Source organism: Sinocyclocheilus anshuiensis, unplaced genomic scaffold (genome assembly GCF_001515605.1).
Source record: "Sinocyclocheilus anshuiensis isolate Anshui unplaced genomic scaffold, SAMN03320099.WGS_v1.1 scaffold955, whole genome shotgun sequence".
In the NCBI taxonomy this organism is placed as follows: domain Eukaryota; kingdom Metazoa; phylum Chordata; class Actinopteri; order Cypriniformes; family Cyprinidae; genus Sinocyclocheilus; species Sinocyclocheilus anshuiensis.
Window position 1 is genome coordinate 1,293,016 of NW_015546094.1, and position 21,816 is coordinate 1,314,831.

The following is a 21,816-nucleotide window of genomic DNA, read 5'->3' on the forward strand; positions in this document are numbered from 1 at the left end:
CACGGTTATTTTTGAATGAAAGAATGCATGGTATATTCGTACTGGACAAAATTCTTGTATTGCAGCTCAGGGCGATAGTGTGCGATTTAAAGTGTGATTGTAAATGGCGAAAAACCTAGTGTGTAAAAAATAAATAAAAATTCTATATACACAAGCTAAAACAAATCACTATGAGAAGCAGAGCAAGAAGCACATGCAAACCTTTGCAACTTGTCAGTTTGCAGACTTAGTTTCTAGTAGCATTAAAAAAAACATCAGATTTAATTCTTTAATTTTCTCAAGATAAGAAAGTAGGTACATTATGTACAGATCAGCATCTACAAACGGCAGTATTTTCTCTATGAACTCCACTGTATATGAACACATGGAGCTCTAGCTAGGGCAGAGCCACTAGGGCTTTGCGAGGTTGAGCTGTAAAAGAAAAAAACAGATGCAAGTACAGTCCTATCGAAATACTTACTGCCAAGCACTGACTACATATAAACCAATCACAACATTGCATTACAGAACACAATAGAGGAAAGAAGAGGGAGACAAGAGGAACATGCAGAAAGAACAGATTGCTGAAAAAAAAAATATTAAAGATGAGACAAAGCAAAAAGAGTCAATGGCTAAAGTTGAAAATGTAAGAGAACACTTCGAGGCAAATCTAAAACAATATGAACTGAAAGAAAGAGCTGATGCAGAGACAAGACGTTAAAGAAATTAGAAGTGCAAGAGGACAGGCAACATTTGAAGAGAGGGGATGAGACTGTTAGTAATACTGCTGTGAAAATATTACACCAACTACAACAGCAAGGGCTAAAAATACATTCCATGAAATAACAAAAACTGTGGTATCATTTGAGACAATCAACATTGCTTTGGACAATCCTTAAGTAATAGGCCTTATGGGCAGCCAATCAATATTACCATTAGAAACTGCAGTGAGCTTTTAAGACCTGAGAGACATTACTGTATGGATTTCTAGAAAATGTCTAACCATCTGTATGTCCAGTATGCAATTTTACAGCGTATATTAAACTCAGAAGTTAGACATCAGAAACCCCAGTCCATCAACAAAACACCAAATACAGCAGTAAACAGCAATTGCCAAAAAAACAAAAAAAAATCCAAGCAGTCAAAACAAAACGCCTATTAATACACTTCGAGAAAAAAGCAACGTTAATAGAGAAGACACACCTGAACATACAGCAGCAATTCTACTAAACACTATATGGAGCAATTCCTAAAATAAACACCATACATCATCTTCAGACTGACATGGTGGATTTGTCATGGTTTCATAAAGGCATCAAAAAAAAAAACATTGCAAATTTAAATCACCAGGCTCTCCTCAAAATGACAAATGCATCAGACAACAACAGGCACAATGAAGAATCTCATTTGGCTGATGTCTTGATGTCTCAATGCCCATTTTCCAGTGTGCCTCTGGATTAGTTTTGCCCTCCTTTTCATCTCTTGCTTTGCTCCGAATGTGCATGACTGCAAGAAGAGACAGAGAGAATCTGGTAATGAAGGAGTGCAGGAGGAGAGAGGAGAACAAGGGGTGGGAGGGGTTGAAGGTTGAGGAGGAGAGGAGAGCAAAGTCAGTGTGGCAACCAGCAGCATCAGCAAAGAATTCATTTACAATATACAACCAAATACAAGATGAAGGTAAACAAAACGAGCTAGAAATATTTGATTATAACCATTTCCCAACTTTAGTACATTGGGAAAAAACTACAAAAAAAACAACAACAAAAAAACTCCAACTTGGGCTTAAACCAAATCTTTCTCTTATTGTTGGAAACTTCTGTGTCTAACAAGTGAATTTTTACAGGTATGAGAGCAAGAAAAGCTGAACAGGGAAACAAGGAAGATGATAAAACAGGAAGTCACAAAGCTAAGATGACTTAAGAAACAAAGGAAAGAAATATGACAAAAATTGCTTGGAAATATTAAGTAATGATCAACAAGGGAAAGATTTGGCATATCAATTCATGACTCCTTCATGAGTGTGGATTGGATGTTTTACTTCCTAACGTAATTTATTTAATGTCTAGGGGAACAAGAAACTTTAGAATAATTTGAACATGAAAATTATATGCACTAAACTGCATATCAGTATGCACATGCTCACCACCCAAAATATTATATTTAAACTTTTAAAACTGCCAGCAAAATTAATGTATAGTTCAAAACGACACTTACCATTGTACAAACAAATAATCTATGAAATCAAAGTAACCATAAGGAAAAAAAAAAAAACACTTCTCACATTATTTACATGAGCAAATATGTACAAATTTCACCAACAAGGTGTTGGGGACGCTTTCTGCTCATAGTGGCCCTGAGCACATCTTGCTAAAGCACACATATTTCAGACCCAAGTCTTATCCATGCTAGATCTTACCATTAAATAAACCTGATTAAGTCAAAAAGAAAAATGCTGGTGCACATGCTCCTCGTTCATTTACAATGAAATTGATGTATAAGTAGCAACTTCAATTTTAAAACAGTCCATTAGAAATCAAGGAGCATTAGATTAACTTTGTAATACTTTGAATTGGTACAACGTTTTTACTACAATGTGTTCGTGCTTCAATCATTGGCTAGATTAAGACCATGATACCATATCAATCTCTGAGATTTACTACTGTATCACAGTAATATCCATGTAAAATGAGCAGATACTTTAGATTTTTGTATGGATCTATTGGTGTCAATCTTGCAGATAAGGAGTGCAACAGGATTCAGTATTAGGCCCATTTTAAAATGAGAAATGACAAATTCACAACCTGCCAGAAGGGTTAAAAAGATACCAATCCAAGCACGTTGTTCAACAGTGGCAACACCTCACTCAACCCAAGCTGAACGATGATTCACCACGCTTTCAAAATATCAAGTCCTTCTTACCAGCCATTACCAGTAGACGTGGCCAAAGCTTAAGGAGCCATACAAACCCATGCGTTTCCAAACCCCAGCAGGACAGTGGATGCCCTTGTAGAAGTGAGGTGACTAGTGGAGATCATCTGAAGAGGAGACAAGAGAGAGCCGCCAACTTGCTGTGAAGGAAAACAGAGCTTGCTTTTCCTTCTGAATGACTTTTGCTTCTCAGGCTGACTGCATGTTAGGCTTAGAGACCTTCTATGCTGGGGGGTGCTTTGTAGGAGGACTTCGCTCTTCAGAAGCTGGTGGTCAAACCTAGTGGTGAATGAACGCCCTAAGTGGACTTGGATGACTTTTAGAATGGTTGGCCCTGTTCAGATCACAGCTGGGGTGGAAGTGAAATAGTTTGAGTCACTGAGTTGTGCTTCCTGGGTGTCGGGGAATGATTAGGAGGTTATCTTTGACTAATGAAGGCCAGCTTCTTGAGTGTTGATGATGTGCAGGAGAGGGAGAGAAGACTGTGCGGGAAGGGCGCGGAACTTATCACAATACGGAACAGGGCCTAATCTGCATTTTTTAACGGTGGTTGTCTTGTTATAGCTCAGTCCAAATATTACATGCTATCAGCATTAGGATCCTAGATATGAAGGGAGCCAAGAGATCTAACAGAGCACCTCCACCAGTGACCCACTGAAGACATCTCAGGCAAAGAGAAAGATAGGGAATACAAACCATCCTCTTCTTGCTTGAAGGACTGCACTGATGCTCACTTTGCTTTAAAGTCTATTAAAGATGACCAAAACCTTGCAGAAGGATCCTTTGGCTTCACACAGACTTGATGACCTGGTACACTGTTGGTGGCAACTGGCTCACATTATATTCTTGGTTAACCATGACGCTTTCAGGTCTTGAGCTTTGCGGCTGTTTGCTTGAGGGGAGAGAAACATGAGAACACACAACACTGTTAGCTTAAATGCTTTTTTGAGCTCCGTGATGTGGGGACCTGACATAACCTGCTGACCCAACCCCATCAGATCTTTGCCTTTTTTTCCTTTTTCTATTGGTGTAAGGGATAGTGTGCAAGTAAACTGGTTGTCTGATACTTCATTAAATGGGCTGTGTGAATAGGCTATACTGGGTCTTGAATATGGCACCTAGTCCCTGTATGTGTCATCTGTCAGAAAGTCCATCACTCTACAAGAGTTAAAAAAAAAAGTTCTCTTTCATAAATATGATAAATTCTAGACTGAGTGTGTCTATCCGTTGTGTAGATATCTGGTCCCTTATCCACAGTTTTGTCTTTTTAAGCTCTATAAAAGCCAATTCTCTGGTCAACCCCCACCCTTTTCCCATACTATAAAGTTGTAAGACTGGCTGAGCTAACTTTGCAGTCTATTTTGCTTGGGTCAGAGGGAGTGAATGTAACCCCAAGCCCTGTTAGAAATGCTAAACATGAGTCTAAATCTGAGAAGGCCAAGCTGGACTGCACATACTCCACCGGCACAGAGGGCCTGAACCTGCAACAGAGAAAGAAAAAAAAAAATCAAATTATCAAAAGCATAATTTTGTAAGCATTCTGCCTGGCACCTGCACTCACGTTTTAAGAATAGCCCTCAGCGCTAGATTTCTTTCACGCTCCACAAACTTATCGATAAGGTAAGCAGCCATACGTGGAGCATTCTGATAGAGTTTGAAGAACCGGTGGAAGTTTCCAAGTGCCCAGGCATTACGGAGCTCAAGAGCATGAGCTACACACGGATCAGCACGGAGCTCAGGAGTCAGGTACACAAGCTCGGTTGTCAGGTCTATAAAAAATTTTTAGCAAAGGCATTAAAGACTTCATGTGTGATTGAGAATGTATGAAATGGACTGAAAAAATGAGTAAAAACTTGACTGTTTATTCTACAAAAAAAGGCAATTTATACCTCCAGAATTCTTAGTAAAGATATAGTAGATAAGTCTGTAGGAAGTGAATTCTCCCACGTTGTCCGATGAGCAGTCTTTATACAGCGCCTTCAGCTGGGTCTGGCACTGGTTGAACTCCTCGTGGTCACCCTGATAACAGTCGAAATGTGGGTTTAGTACAAAAGAAAAAAGCCTTTCAATCAAAGCTAACTTTACATGCACACACCTTTTCCAAAGCGATGCGAGCATGTGTTTCATACACCTCCACAGTGAAGTCTGTACGCACACCTTGAACCTTGAATGACACAAGAATTCAAAATAAGACATTAAAAGATAAAAATGTGAGACAGGTAAGCGGTACTAGTAAATATTACTCACAGTGAGATCCTGTCGTATTGACTTCATTTGTTCACATGCGTACAAGTAATCCTGATTGGACTTCCAATGAGTTTTAACTGCAATCAGGGACTTTCGCAACACCTAAAACACAACAGAAGATTCAATACAAATCTTCAAATAAACTACTTAATTTACCAAATACATACCACTTTTTGAGTACAACCTACAAACAATACACAGCATCCAGTGCTGACCACACAACTACAACCAGTAAACAGATCTCTAAAGATAAGCAACACTTTGAAAAACACTCACAGATATGGGTCTGACGGTTGCAGGGTCAGGGGCACAGGTCAGGCGCAGGTAGTTTTTGGTGATGTCCTGGCAGGTGCCAACTATGGGGCATTCATCCCAACTCAGTCCCTCTTGTGTGCCATTGGGGAGGTCAAAAACATTAATGTTTAACACCAGGGGTTCAGTGCGTAGTTTAGTGTGGAAGCGTGCTGCCCGGCTCTGCTTCTTCGCTTCTCGATTTGGGTCATGAAAGTCAAGCCCTGCATTACCACCTTTCCGCTTTTTACCAATACCACTGGCGAGGTCTTCCATATTCCTGATGGAAGTCAGAAAAGAAGGTTAATGAGGTCAATACAAATGTTTTAAAGGGGCTACATTTTCATACTAACCAAAATGCGATAAACACATTCCTTAACCCTAAAACAGGCAACGTGTATCACAAGATAGGCCTACATATTCTTTAGTCTCTTGTAGGAGGCATGAGGAAGAATTTTTCACCCAATACTGTTATCATTATCATAGTTGAGGTTGTTTGGAGTATGGGGGTCACATCACTTCGATAAAATTTTCTGTGCTCGTTTTGTCAGTTTGACCTAAAGAAAGCCATGGGGCTGGACATTCAGAAAATATAGAAAGTAGGCATATATTAATCTTACTTTTTTCAGCAAAAAAATGCAATCTCGAGATGGTGACAAAGAAAATGAAGTCATATGTTTTTCGTGTTGTTTTTTTTAAATCGCATTTTGAAATATGCATATCTCCTGAAAAACTTTGCCTGATTAGGGTATAAAAAAAGGATTATCCTCAATATTGACAATGAATGGTGTCACAAGTTAAATTGTGCCCCCAGTTCTGGTTATTCCATTATTGTGAATTCTGGGGTGGCATGGGGTGCTGAGTGTGTGAGGGGTGGGGTGGGGTGTTTCGAGGGGGTTTGGCGTTCCCCCTTGGTGGTTATGGGGGGTGGGAGGGGGTGTAGAAAATACACAAAAGTCAAAGAAATCACATAAAATACAAGGGGGAGCCCCTTAATAAAAAAAAAAAGATCTCAGAGAAGTGGGGTGGGGGGTGGTTGGGGGTTATTAATCGCATCAAGGAGAGCAGATCCCCCTCATTAGAAATCACATTCAAGGGTTAGGGGCCCTTAGGGAAGAGCCTTATAGGCCTTCCTGGCCTCTAGGCCCCCTGTACACAGTCCCCTTTCTATTTATTTTGAGTTTAAAAATTGTGCATATGTTAATATTTACATGTAAAACAGATAATATTACATTTAGTAGACTACATCTTTGCATTTTTAACTAGATTTTTCTCTTGCAGGGTTTCACACAGCTCATTTTATGGTAGAACAGGGGTGTCCAACCCTGCTCCTAGGGGGACACCATCCTGCAGTGTTTAGCTCCAACACTGATCAAACATATCTGAAAAATCTGACAAAAGTCTTCAGGATTACATAAATTATATTTTGTTACATAAATTACATTATATGATTGTTTAGGGATGATGCTAAACCGTTGCAGGACAGTGGACCTCAAGGGTTGAAATTGTCCACTCCTGAAAATGTGAAAAATGTAAAAATACAAAAAATGTCTATGCCTCAATTTTAGGACACTTAAGACATGTCCTACATGCAGCATATTTTGAATATTCCATATTTGTTTGCATCAAATAAATCACAGAATTATTGATGACTTGGGCTGTTTTTTTATACCCTAAACGGGCAACGTATCCTGGGAGATAACTAAAAAAATCCAAAATATATCAAATATTACAAAAATTATTTTGAATGTTTTACTTAAGTCCAGATGATATAAAAAGTGACATGAAATGATTTTTTGCTGATCATTTTCCACTCTTGCCTGTTTTAGGTTTAAAGTTTGCTAATGCCATTTACTTTTGTTGTACAAACAATGATATCTCACCTCCGCCCTCTGTTTGCTTTGCCTCTTCCTCTGCCTCTCTCTCCCGCAGCTCCTCTACCTCGCTCCCTTCCTGCCCCACGGCCTCGGCCACCCTTTTGTTGCCGCCGGGACAGTGGAAGTCGAGGATCACTTGACATGCTGCTGTCTGACTGAGAGCCAGAGTCACTAAAGGACAAACACAATCATCTGTCAAATCAGTGTTGGGTATCGTTTGTTTTGTTTTTTCCAATACCGATGCCAAATCGATACTTTTAAAACTGTACCGGTGCCTAAACAGTGCCTGAACTGATACTTATATTTTTTTTCTTTCCCAAAATAGGAAGGAATGGTCAATAGCATTATAAACACATGTAATGTCTATTTCATTTATTATGGACACCAGAGGGCAACCTTGTGCAGAAACTCCACATATGCATCACAGAAGTAACAGAATTCATGACATTCTAATAAATCTCTTATATGGACAAAGGCATTGCTATCTCTGTAACGGAGTAAACAGAAGATATAAATGTTTTGAATGATAAAACAAAGTAGAGCCCTGCATTTCAGTTGGGCCCCGACTTTTTTACGCCCCTAGGGCTGGGCTTCGGGCCAATTTTCACATCATAGTTCAGACGCGAGCCGGGCCTCGGGCCTGTTTTAGGCTTATCCTTATTTTTTTTTATATTTTAGACATCCATCAATTAGTGATAAATTTTTTTTTTAAATTGCCGTGCTGGTGGAAACACGAGACCGTGCTACCGCGACTGTCAAGAGTGGCTCGACGGTGTTTAGTGGCCAGCAGCAGAGCGTGTACCATCAGTGCAGCTGAAGAGTTCTGCGTTCAAATGCACGCAATAGGCTAAAGCTTGCCGCAAAGCCCCAGCAAAAGTAATTACTGTGTCAGGTGGAAATAGTAAGGAGATATTTTAATTATTTACTAATAAACTAGTGTTTTCTGAGTCGGTGTCGCTAGGATGAAGATGTCGATCCTGACTCGCCATCTCCTCATTAGACGCGCCTTTAGAGAGAAGTGCATCTTTACGAATTATGATTATAATGAAAGAGTTTTTGTTTTCTATTTGTTTTATTTCACTAAGTAGTAATTTAAAGCTTTCGATAGATATATTTGTCATGTCTGTGAGGCATGTATTCGCTGAGTTTCGGTTCATGTTTGTTTTATTTATTTTATAAAAGCACAACGTTTTGTTGATATTGCGTACACACAAATAAAAGTAGACCCTTTACAGTTCCAGATGATGTATTACTTTTACCTTTATGAGCAAAAATGACGGCGTAGCTATTTTAAGTTGATTACACTGAAAAAAATTCAAGTGATCGCGCAGTTGCCTCCATGTCCTGCAAAGCGCACTTTAGCTTCCACTCTCCGCACAAACTACTGGATATAGCGCACATTTATCTAGGTTCGGCTATGATCAGCTCACTGTCTGCCGCTGGCCATTTGGTCATTACTTTAAAAAACTAAAACGTCTATTTAACGAAAAAAATAATAATAAATACTCCAAACGTTTTTCTAAATTAACTTAATAAAAAAACGAAACGAAATAATCACTTTGCCATTACATACAAAACTGAACTATTTTAAAGGGGTCATATGATGTGATTTCAAGTTTTCCTTTCTCTTTGGAGTGTTACAAGCTCTTGGTGCATATTGCGCAGCGCAGAGTAACGTGTCGTGTGTGTGTGTGTGTGTGTGTGTGTGAGAGAGGGGAACAGGGTCACATCACAGGAGAGTGAACTGCCCATCAGAAATCATAGCACGTCAGCTGTCTTAACCGTGGCTTGTGTACTGCATCATCACTGTGTCTGTCACGCGACTCTGTTGCCCTTTCGGGCTTGAACTGATGGTAAAACTAACGACATTATTAACTGTCTTGATATTTACATTGAAAGCTTAAGCTGCGATTATGGTAAGGGGCGATACATTTCCGACGCGTGCTTGTGGTGTTCGGCCAATGCACTGGATCAGCTGGCCAATCAGAGCAGACTGCGCTTGTCAAAGGAGGGGCTTTGTTGAAAACGACGCTTTTGAGAGAGGCGGGGCATAGAGGACCTACAATAATGTACAGTATTTGAAAAATAATGTGTTTTTTGAACATTAAAGCATGTCAACATATTCTGTTACACCAAGTACACCAAATAATGATCTTTAAAATAGCATCATATCATCCCTTTAATAGCTGAAACAGTAGTATAAGCGGTTTTGGGAGAAGGGGGAAAAAAGACGGGCTCGGGCCGGTAATTCTGATAAGCTGTAGGACACGGGCCGGGCTAGGGCCTGAGCGTCTCAGGCCAGGGCCTGGCTAGGGCCTAAATTTAAGGCCCGTGCAGGGCTCTAAAACAAAGGCAATAAACAATCAACTGCGACAATGTATAGTTTATCTGTTATCCAAGCCATCGTAGGTATTTTCATAATTAAGTATATTTCCATTTACTCTAAACTAAGGTTTTTTTTTAGGATGAAGTCAAATAGTGACGAAAGAGATGAGTTTTCAGCTGTCGCTTGAAAATTGTCAGGGAATCAGCATTCCGGGTAGGGGTTGGAAAATCATTCCACCAGCCAGGAACAGTGAACGAAAATGTTCTGGAAAGTGATTTTGTGCCTCTCTGTTATGGTACCACAAGGCGTCGCTCACTAGCTCAATATATTTATAATCCATTGCTAATCGACATAGCCTTTTTTACAGTATAGAACATTTTCTGCCTCATTCTGTGACACGAAGCCACATCAGATCACAAAAGTGTTGTGGAGTAAAAATTTTATAATGTTCTCTTTTGTTGGACAACAGGTTTAGAAATGCTTATTGCAAGTCATTACAAGGGAAGTTTAGCTTTAGGTATTTTAATTTAAGCGTGTTTAGCTGAGATAGCTAACAGCAGGCTACCTGCTGGCATCAGAGCAAGTGTAAAATACTGCATTCATGCGCTCCTCGGATGGTCACTTTTCCCGAGTTGTGCTTTTAAGTCGGAATGTGTGAACAATGTGGGACACTCACGTTACTAGACAAATTTGTTGGATTTGTATTATTAGAGTTTTCCGACTTGCGTTTACGTGCATTTTCTCAGACGGAAATTATTTTTCACGTGCGGTGCTGGTGATAATGCTTATGTCTGTTTCGGAGAACCAGAGGACAAATAGTGCAATCGATCGCTCAGGCATTCAATTGGCACCGAAATCTACGTTCTGATTCTGTTCTAGTACATACTGGTTACATAGGTACCGGGTGCCAATATGGTTTCGGTACCCAACCCTACTGATCTCCATTTCCTTTCATATTTATACTAAAAAAGTGACTATTAGATTATTAATCAAGCACATTAATGCCCTGCACATTACCTGCGATGATGTCTACTCCGGTCCCTGTGTCGGCTGTGAGGTGACGGGGATCGTGACGAGGAGCGGGATGAGTGGGAGGAGCTTGAAGAGGGGCTTCTTTGAGAAAATACATTTCTGTAGTTACCCAACCTGGCCCCAAGCCTGCCACGGGTGGCTCCACCTCTCCCAATAGCATTTTCTTGAGAACGCTGAGGAACTGCCTCCCAGCGAGACTGCTTTGTCTTCAAACTGATAAAGCAAGTGGTTATTTAGTGCCAGTAGTTAATAGTTTGAAAAAACAGATCTGAAGTGGACTAAACAAAGAATGCTGAACTAAACCAAGGGTAGAAAGTTACAGAACAGAGATGCAACTCACTCTGGCAGTGGTTCTCTGGTCCAGTCGATAGTGTAAGCAGAGCCATCCTGTAGTCTGGACTGCAGAAGATCTTTCAGCACTTTTTCTGTTCGGTCCTTATCCTCTTCAGATTCGCAGGCTGTGAAGCAGCGTTGTACATACTCTTTCATAGCCTGTGGCCAGTCCTGTGGCCTACAAAACAAAAAAAAAAGTTTTCACTGATTTTAAATTACATTTAAAAATCACTTAGTTAATATGGGTGATGATACCTTGCATTTAAATTAGCACAGATCTAATGATTTACCTTACCTTAAAATATTTCCCAGGACACTTACCGAGTTTGGGCGGCTCCTGTGGAAGTAGTAGAGGTTGCAGCAACAGACCCAGGCGATGGGTTTGTCGCAGTGGGAGAAGCCAATCCAGGGGCCTGATCACCTGAAGGAAAGTTCTGATTGGTCATGACATATGGGCGTTTTTGTATATTAAATTTGACAGCACCGGATCCAGGAGCCTCTGTTAGGGAAGAAAAAGAACATTAGGAGGATATAAATAAAATTCGTACACACATAAGCACAGAGACACATACGTTTCATGCGTTGCCACAGCTGCTGGCCACCTTTGTTCATATTGCTATTGTTAGGTTTCTTAGCATCCACCCTGCCTGGGCCACCATATAGGCCCTGTCCTGGACCCTGCTGCTGAGGGGGCTGATATGCTGGAGTTTGGTAACCCTGGTACCCTGGCCGAATGGACTGATCTTCCATCATGGGCATAGCAGGGGCCTGAAAAAGAGAGGAACGGGTAATCAGTGAAATACTTCAAACGTACAAAAAACTAGGTCATATACATGGCCAGCACTAATTCAAAATTATATTTAGAGGTCTATACCTGTCCAGTGGGTGTAGCAGGTGTCTGGTAGCCCCCTGGAACACCATACTGTCCTGGAGGATATGGTCCTCCATACTGGATGGGGGAACAAAAAGAAAGAAAAAAAAAAGAAATCAATATTAAAACTGCACAAAATAGGAAAGCTGTAATGGTTGGGTTGAGTGGTACTAGCTTTTTATTAAACAGATTTTAAAAAACTAGGCAGCATAAACTGTTTACTACTCCTACTTACTGTTTTTTTTTGGTTACAGAGAAAAGCTGGACATCATGCACTAATGGCACTTTTCCACTGCACGGTACGGTTCGGTAGGGCTCACTTTTGGGGGGATTTCCACTGTGTACAACACCTGGGGCCGGATTCACGAAATTTCTTAAGATAAATACCACGAAGTTCGTAAGAATGTTCTTAAGTGCAATTCTTGAAAAATTCTTAAGTTCTCAAATATATTCTTAAGAACATCTTAATTTTTTCTTAAGAAAATTACAGTCTTTATCTGAGTGAATACATGACGCACTGATAAACTCACACTTCATCTTTTTGCACTTCTAGCAGATTACCCTAATAATCATAAGCAGCACGCACACTATTTTCATTGCATCTTTGACTGGCGCTCAGCTTCACGTTTTTAATGCGGCGTGTTTTTGAACGGTTACTGCCTGTCTCAAGCTGCAGCGATCGGTTTCATTCATTTTTGTGCTGTGTTTTGCGCTCTCGTCCGAGCGAACGCTTCCGGTATGTGTGACTGCGCTGCTACAGCAAACGCTGAATTTGAATTCTTCTTAAGTTTTGTCTTAAGAACAATCTTAAGAAAAAAATAAGAATATTCATAAGAAGAATTTTTGGGAATACAAAATATTCTTAACTTTTTTTCTTAAGTTAAAAAAATATGAAGAAAATGGCAGTTGGCCGAATCTGTCCTGAATTGTAGCCCTGCATCATAGTGTTTGAATCAGTGGGGCTGTATGGCAGGGTACCATTAGGGCTGTAGGTGGTCTGGGATGGTGGAGGGGGGATATTCTTAAGAACATCTTAATTTTTTCTTAAGAAAATTACAGTCTTTATCTGAGTGAATACATGACGCACTGATAAACTCACACTTCATCTTTTTGCACTTCTAGCAGATTACCCTAATAATCATAAGCAGCACGCACACTATTTTCATTGCATCTTTGACTGGCGCTCAGCTTCACGTTTTTAATGCGGCGTGTTTTTGAACGGTTACTGCCTGTCTCAAGCTGCAGCGATCGGTTTCATTCATTTTTGTGCTGTGTTTTGCGCTCTCGTCCGAGCGAACGCTTCCGGTATGTGTGACTGCGCTGCTACAGCAAACGCTGAATTTGAATTCTTCTTAAGTTTTGTCTTAAGAACAATCTTAAGAAAAAAATAAAGATTATTATAAAAGAGCAGGTTAGGAATACAAAATATTCTTAACTTTTTTTCTTAAGTTAAAAAAATATGAAGAAAATGGCAGTTAAGAAGAAATTTCTTCTGAAGAATGTTTCATGAATCCGGCCCCACGTGCCTATACACTATATCTGATTCTAGAGTGACTTTTACACTATTCTACACTTTCTTTCACTATTGTCTATTGTAAACATACCCACATAGTGAAAAGCATTTAAACATTATGTGTTTGATTTCTTTCAGACAGTTATGGAGTTGGAGGCTAATCAGACTTCTTCTTAAGTTTTGTCTTAAGAACAATCTTAAGAAAAAAATAAGAATATTCATAAGAAGAATTTTTGGGAATACAAAATATTCTTAACTTTTTTTCTTAAGTTAAAAAAATATGAAGAAAATGGCAGTTAAGAAGAAATTTCTTCTGAAGAATGTTTTGAGAATCCGGCCCCAGGTACCTGGTACTTTTTTCAGCACCACCTCGGCTGAGGTTCCAAGCGAGACGTACAAAATTATCAAAATGTGACGTGTAAACCCTGCTGATCACTGATTGGCTGGAGAGAATCGTCACTATCTGCGTCATTGAACTTGCGGCATGAGACACTAGACCCGCTAGATTCAATTGAATTGAATTGAATTGAGTGGATCCAGCAAGAGCTTGATGGGACGACGCGGAATAAAAAAGTTTTATCGACATGTCTATAATCCCGCCCAGTCTAAAGCGGTACTAAACTGCAGTGGAAATGCAAACCGAGCCGTACTGTGCCGAGCCGAGCCTTACCATACAGTGGAAAAGCACCATTAGTTGTATAATCCCGTAAAGCGGTACTGAACTGCAGTGGAAACGCAAATAGAGCCGTACCACACAGTGGAAAAGCGAAAAGCATGACTGAGGATGAAACACTAGCTACTTCAAGCATTTCCAAACACAACAAATTCACAAAATTAAAATGAATTGCAGCTTCCGTTCCATTCAACTGTAGAGGACTTAAAGGGTTAGTTCACCCAATAATGAAAAAATTTAAATTTTATCATTAATTACTCACCCTCGTGTTGTTCCAAACCGCAAGACCTCCGTTCATCTTCGGAACACAAATTAAAAATAAATTTGATGAATTCTGAGAGCTCTCTGACCCTCCCATAGACAGCAAGGATACTACCACGGTCAAGGTCCAGAAACGTCGCAAGGAGATCGGTAAAATAATCCATGTGACATCAGTTGTTCAAAAATCTATTCTAATATCATTATTTGGTGCTCAAATAACATTTAATTCTATTATCACAGCTGAAATGATTGTACTGAAATGGTCATTTTTTTCAGCATTTAATAGATTTTATTTTTATTTGACTATGACTTATGATCAATTTAATGCATCCTTGCTGAATATGACCAAATATATATATATACTTTTTTTAAAACAAAAACTTCAGTGGTAGTGTAGCCTACTATTAGAATGTTCTCTTAGAAGGTTGCTACTCAGTTAGCAGGCAGTTCACATGGTTTTGGAACACAATTTATGCAGTAATATCATGCACTTTGCACATTGAAAACTGTGGTGTATTTTGGAATAAAACTGGATGTCTTCAAATCTCAAGCATGAAGCATAATTCAATCGCAAAGACTGTCTTTCTAAGAGATGAAAAAATCAACAATTTAGAAGAAACTCACTAGGCGTGTTTCCATTACCCTTCAAATTGCGCAAATTGAAATTGCGTATTGAAAATACGCCTAATGGAAACGCGTAAATTTCGCAAAAACGCCCATATATCGCAAAAAAGTTTTTACGCTCACATGAGGTGGTTTTTCAGGCAATTCGAAAAAGGAATATTTTGCAAAACTGCAATAGAAACAGTTTTTTACATTTACAGGTCACCTGGGGCCGGATTCACGAAAATCTTCTTAAGAAATAAGTTAAGACATTTCTTAAGATAAATTCCACGAAGTTCGTAAGAATGTTCTTAAGTGCAATTCTTGAAAAATTCTTAAGTTCTCAAATATATTCTTAAGAACATCTTAATTTTTTCTTAAGAAAATTACAGTCTTTATCTGAGTGAATACATGACGCACTGATAAACTCACACTTCATCTTTTTGCACTTCTAGCAGATTACCCTAATAATCATAAGCAGCACGCACACTATTTTCATTGCATCTTTGACTGGCGCTCAGCTTCACGTTTTTAATGCGGCGTGTTTTTGAACGGTTACTGCCTGTCTCAAGCTGCAGCGATCGGTTTCATTCATTTTTGTGCTGTGTTTTGCGCTCTCGTCCGAGCGAACGCTTCCGGTATGTGTGACTGCGCTGCTACAGCAAACGCTGAATTTGAATTCTTCTTAAGTTTTGTCTTAAGAACAATCTTAAGAAAAAAATAAGAATATTCATAAGAAGAATTTTTGGGAATACAAAATATTCTTAACTTTTTTTCTTAAGTTAAAAAAATATGAAGAAAATGGCAGTTAAGAAGAAATTTCTTCTGAAGAATGTTTTGAGAATCCGGCCCCAGGTACCTGGTACTTTTTTCAGCACCACCTCGGCTGAGGTTCCAAGCGAGACGTACAAAATTATCAAAATGTGACGTGTAAACCCTGCTGATCACTGATTGGCTGGAGAGAATCGTCACTACCCGATTCATTGAATTAGAGACACGAAACACCAGAACCACTAGATTTAAATCAGCACAGCCAGCGAGGGAACTGTTTTTAATGAGCGCACCTTTTTTTCGTGGTCTGGTGAGGAAGTACAGACGTTCCTCTCGTTGATAGCCGAGGAGCGGATCCAGCAAGAGCTTGATGGGACGACATGGAATGAAAAAGTTTTATCGACATGTCTATAATCCCGCTCACTCTAAAGCGGTACTAAACAGTGGAAACGCAAGCTGAGCCGAGCTGTACTGTGCAGTGGAAAAACGCCATATGTCTGCATTGTGTATTTAAATGTGTATATGTTTAAAATCAGACCTAGTGAGAGCTTGATGGGGAGACGCAGAAAAAGTTTTCAGGAGGTCACTCAGCTCTTGGCCGCACACGGCTACCACCAGCAGTAGAGGCGGTGCAACTACAATGACGTGTATAATCCCGCCCACTCTAAAGCGGTACTGAACTGCAGTGGAAACGCAAATAGAGCCGTACCACACAGTGGAAAAGCACCATAAATGACTGAGGATGAAACACTAGCTACTTCAAGCATTTCCAAACACAACAAATTCACAAAATTAAAATGAATTGCAGCTTCCGTTCCATTCAACTGTAGAGGACTTAAAGGGTTAGTTCACCCAATAATGAAAAAATTTAAATTTTATCATTAATTACTCACCCTCGTGTTGTTCCAAACCGCAAGACCTCCGTTCATCTTCGGAACACAAATTAAAAATAAATTTGATGAATTCTGAGAGCTCTCTGACCCTCCCATAGACAGCAAGGATACTACCACGGTCAAGGTCCAGAAACGTAGTAAGGAGTGGTTCAACCGTAATTTTACGAAGCTACGAGATACTTTGTGTGTATTAAGGCCCGTCTTGTCACCACGCGGATACGCTGTTTACGCTTTGATTCGAACGAAAATAACGTATCTGCATGGCACAGCTGACACAGAACAGCATACGTTGTTTACGTTCAGTGGATACTGTCCAAAATGGTGCCAGGGTGATGTGGAGGAGACGAATTGTTGAATAAAGTCATTATTATTGTTTTCTGTATACACAAAAAGTATCTCGTAGTTTCGTAAAATGAAGGTTGAACCACTGATGTCACATGGATTATTTTACCGATCTCCTTGCTACGTTTTTGGACCTTCACCGTGGTAGTATCCTTGCTGTCTATGGGAGGGTCAGAGAGCTCTCAGAATTTATCAAAATTATTTTTAATTTGTGTTCCGAAGATGAACGGAGGTCTTGTGGTTTGGAACAACATGAGGATGAGTAATTAATGATAACATTTTCATTTTTGGGTGAACTAACCCTTTAAGGGCTCTAATGTTATCCAGCCAAAAGCAATTAATTTCTTTTTTTGTCAATATTATTTGGCAAATATTAATAACAGCAGATTTACTAAGAACCATTTACACAGCAAGGTGTATTTTGACACATCTGAACATTGCTTTGGATTAAATATCTGCCAAACGCATAAGCGTAAATACTCATGCTCAAATGTAGCTGTGTGCCAGACAGTTCCCTGTACTATGATACTGCAAAAAGGCTATTATACTTGAATTTTATTTTAGTATCAAAGTAACAAGACTGTATGTTTTAAGAAATATACTTCTACTTGTGATTGAGTTCTTGGGACAAACATATATATACAGTCAAACCAAAAATTCAGATCCAGATATTATTTTTTTTCACTAGTGGGTGCAGGACACTATAGTTAATAAATATAAGTGAGGATAGCAAAATAAAGTGAACTGTGATATATTATACCCAAAAATTCTTCATACAGTGGACTACCAGTAAAATTTGGGATCAAAAAAATATTCAGACACTTTGACCTGACTATGTTTTGCTTAAGTGTTTTTTCTTTAATTTATAATGCGAACATTTTCTGAACAAAATTAAGCATTGCTTGGTAATTGGTTGACCTAAATTGGTATTATCTAATTGTGTACTAAATTGAACAGCTGAATAATTTTTAGCTGATTGTAATCCATAACATACCTTTCTATCCAAGTTATCTGACATTATCAAGATGAATTTGTTCTGACACAGTATAACTGAGTTCTTGTCATATTTATTACCATTTTCTAAACTATAGCAAATAAACTATGAGATAATGTGAGAAATGTTGAAGGTGTCTAAATAAATTTTGGTTCGACTGTAGGTATATGCTATAAGAATATGAAGGAGCACATTTAGCTATTTACCGGAGGCATGGGGTAGTAGTAGTTATATGGATATGGGTAACCAGCATACTGTTGTTGGTTCTGTTGATACCACTGCTGATAGTATTGCTGCTGCTGTTGTTGCATTGCAGATGAGTCTGTTGCCTGATAAGGTCCGGTCTAACAGAAAACAAAACAGAATCAACCATGTACCCACACAAAATGGGCATAGACAAGCAATGCAACTAGAAACCACTACTATTCATAAAAAACACTAACCTGTTGGGTGGTGTGATTGGTTGGTGAAGTCTTGGTAGAGTTCTGACTTTTACTAATGGAGGCTAGAGCCTGTCGGGCCTTTTCCCATTCTGGGTTCTCATGGACTTTGCTTTCACCGCTTGAATTACTACCATACGGCCTGTGGATGACAGGGTGAATGTGACCTTAGGTTACACCATATTATCTAGAACCTTTCTGTACATTTTCAGGCACCAACACAAGCTCCTGATCCATACAAAACACAGCTCACATTCAAATACAACTGACTACAACTGAAACCAGTATATAACGTTATAATATCTGTACATTTTAAAATCCGCAAGTTAGTTTTATATTAAGATATGCACATAGTTATTACACATACCGTGACTTGCTTAGATAATGGCCTAAAATAATGTTGATTAATTGCCATAACGGTAAAATTACAATCTATCCAGTAATCAGGCCTTTAATACACAGGCCAAACGCAGAAATGGCCTTCACAGACGCAAGGCAAATTCCGAAGTGGAACAACTTTTCAAATGTAATTTGATCTACAATATTCATGTTAACAGCGCCGTCTTCAATCTAAATTGTTTTTTAAAAAACGATTTATCAAAGTTGTTATAAAAATGATTGCAATACTACAGAATTTTCTGCATATATGCAAAGCAACGTTAAAGCGGCTAGGCTAGCGAACGCTAAAACCCAATAGACATTTAACGTAAACGTTTACATCACACATGTTTGGTAAATGCTTCCATTTATAGAAATCAGTCGTTCAAGATGAGAAGGATTTATAAACTGTAGAAATCTTACCAGTTTGGTGTCGGAGCTTGCTGTGCCGCATTCGCCGCCATTTTGCCAGAGCTAACGTGTTAGCTCGTCCGAAAAGTCTACGCAAATATGAGTCAGATAATAGCTCTAACGTTTAATATAGAATGGTTTGTCGCGTACAAAGGCTGCTTAACTGTGGTTTATATCGAATATCTTAAGTAAACCAAATTCCAGTTGATATTAGGAATATACCGGAGCCCATATCAACTACATTAGCTCGCTGAACTCAGCAGTTGAATGTCAACACCTCAAACAAAATGGCTGATGATGATGGTGACACCGGAAGTTCTTCTTCTTGTAGCGTTTATTGGCGGTGGGCAAGCCAACGTTATCTAATAGACACGGGAATCTTAATGAGAATACAATTATTCCTTATATTCTCATTAAGATTCCCGTGTCTATTAGATAACGTATTATCATTCTTCTGAATTTTCTATCACCTAATATTAGTTCTAATGTCATATTATTTGCACCTTCTGATTGTATCTTTGTTTCCAGCATCTCTCTCTTTACTAGCCCTATATGCTCTACACTGTAATAAAATATGCTCAACTGTTTCAATTTCGCCACAAGACCTACATAATCCAGAAGGATGTTTCCTGATTTTATGTAAATTTCCATTTAAAGATGAATGTCCTAATCTTAATCTTGCAATTATTACTTCTTCTCTTCTTTTAAAGTCACTTCCAGTCTCATTATTTTGAAATCCTACTTTCTTTTGGATTTTATACAGATGTCTATACCTGTCTTCTCCGTATCCCATTTATGTTGCCAAGATTTAATAACAGCTTGCTTAATAATTGTCTTTGCTTCTGCTTTGCTGATTTTTACATCAATTTCTACATTATGTTTATTCAACGATCTCTTAGCATGTTTATCTGCCATCTCGTTTCCATCTATTCCAACATGTGCTGGGATCCATAAAAACGAAACAACCCTGTCCTGAGCATGAAGTCTATATAGCTGTTGCATGATTTCTATAATAATATCTTGTCTGCAATTTGATTGTCTCGACTGAATACTTCTTAGAGCCGCCAGTGAATCTGAGCATAAAACTGCTTTCTTAGTCTGTGTGTCTTCCAACCAATGTAAAGCTAAAACAATAGCAATCAACTCTGTAGTAAATAATACAGATAAGTGGTCTGGTGTTCTTTTTGCAATAATTACTTCTTGTTGTAGTATGACTATTGCTATTCCTGTCTTATTAGATTCTGGATCTTTTGATCCATCTGTATAAATTTGTACATTGTCATAGTATAACCGTTCAATATAATGATTTACTTCATTAATTGCACCACTATTTGATTTTTCCATTTCTAGTAGATACAGGTCTATTGCCGGCATTTTATATAACCACGGTGGGAGTGCAGATATAGGCACTGCATCACTATATTTCCTATTTACTAAATCCATTGTTTGTGCCATTTCTTCTGTTATCCAACCAATGGTTTTTATATTTGTTCTCTCATGTTCCCAGCATTCTTCAAAAATCGCTTTAGTTGGATGTTTACTATTGTGGCCTTTTAAAGACACCCAGTAAACCATTTTTAATTGCATACGTCTTTCTTCTAATGGCATTTCACCCATTTCTACCTGCAGTGCAGCTTTGGGTGATGTTCTAAAACATGCTGGCTTGCTGATCCATGCCATACATCCATAATCAATTGCCGACCTAATAACTGCCAGATATATGTTTCTGAGAGAACTACGGCTAGCCCCCCATTCACTACCCGCTAAACATCTCATAACATTCAGTGCTTTCTTACATTTAGTCAATAATTTTTCTACATGTATATTAAAGTTCAGTTTCTCATCTAACCACACTCCAAGAAACCTTACCACTGATACCTGCTCCAATTGTTTTCCATAAAGAGATAACTTAATGCGAACATTCCTCTTCTCTGTGAAACATATTACCTGTGTTTTCTCTACAGATATTCGAAAGCCCCACTTATTTGCCCACTCTTCAACTTTATTTACCGCCTGCTGAACTTTCTTAACTGTATGTTATATTTCTACCTCTTTTCCAAAGTGCACCATCATCTGCATATATTGACTTCCCCATTCTTTTTTCCACCTCATTAAATATATCATTGATCGTTATATTAAATAGAAGGGGACTACATACACTTCCTTGTGGAGTTCCATTTTCAACTGCGTAAACCCTAGAGTATGATGTTCCCACTCTAACCTGAATTGTCCGGTCAAATAAAAAGTCTAATACCCAGTTGTACATTCTTCCTGAGATGCCCATTTTTTATTTTTTTTATTTTTATTAGTAGTCCTTCCTTCCAAAGCATATCATATGCTTTTTCCACATCTATGAAAACTCCTATTACAGCCTCTTTATTTATATGTGCTTTTCTTATCTCTGACTCTAGACATAATATTGAGTCCATTGTTGTTCTACCCTTTCGAAACCCACTCTGGTCAGTGTTGCCAGATTGGATGGACAATATCCAGGCCAAAAGCTCACAAAAACTCGCCCAAAACTTTAAAGGTCACATATTGTACACCTTTCTGGAGTTTTATTTTAGGTTTTGATGTCCTTAAGAATATATATTTGCGGTATAAGTACCAAAAACCATCTCAATATATTTTTACAGCTCCTCTCTCAGGAGCT

The 21,816-nt window shown here is 38.8% G+C and overlaps 1 protein-coding gene across 3 annotated transcripts; it reads right to left on the reverse strand.

Annotated features, from left to right (window-relative positions):
• Window positions 1-254: 254 nt before the first annotated feature.
• Window positions 255-19,459, reverse strand: LOC107700201 (leukocyte receptor cluster member 8 homolog). Of its 3 annotated transcripts, none has more exons than XM_016501778.1 (15): window positions 19,176-19,459; window positions 18,378-18,516; window positions 18,141-18,278; window positions 11,888-11,962; window positions 11,616-11,781; window positions 11,335-11,512; window positions 11,021-11,191; window positions 10,666-10,893; window positions 7,329-7,493; window positions 5,431-5,725; window positions 5,155-5,256; window positions 5,003-5,071; window positions 4,797-4,926; window positions 4,469-4,676; window positions 255-4,388 (listed from the first exon to the last, which is right to left on the reverse strand). In XM_016501778.1, exons 1-15 carry the CDS (start codon window positions 19,214-19,216, stop codon window positions 4,226-4,228), a joined length of 2,268 nt encoding a protein of 755 aa, XP_016357264.1. In that variant the 5' UTR covers window positions 19,217-19,459; the 3' UTR covers window positions 255-4,225. The 3 variants fall into 3 exon arrangements, with proteins under 3 accessions (XP_016357264.1, XP_016357265.1, XP_016357262.1); XM_016501779.1 differs by having other exon boundaries at window positions 11,335-11,434; window positions 11,586-11,781; XM_016501776.1 differs by having other exon boundaries at window positions 11,586-11,781.
• Window positions 19,460-21,816: the final 2,357 nt, after the last annotated feature.

Bases quoted from the DNA above. Each gene is read 5' to 3' on its own strand.
- LOC107700201 (XM_016501776.1), bottom strand. From the start codon at position 19,216: ATGGCGGCGAATGCGGCACAGCAAGCTCCGACACCAAACTG. The intron at 11,192-11,334 runs GTAAGTGTCCTG...TTTGTTTTGTAG, and splicing joins ACAGGAGCCGCCCAAACTCG to GCCACAGGACTGGCCACAGG. The intron at 5,072-5,154 runs GTGAGTAATATT...GTGTCATTCAAG, and splicing joins CAATACGACAGGATCTCACT to GTTCAAGGTGTGCGTACAGA.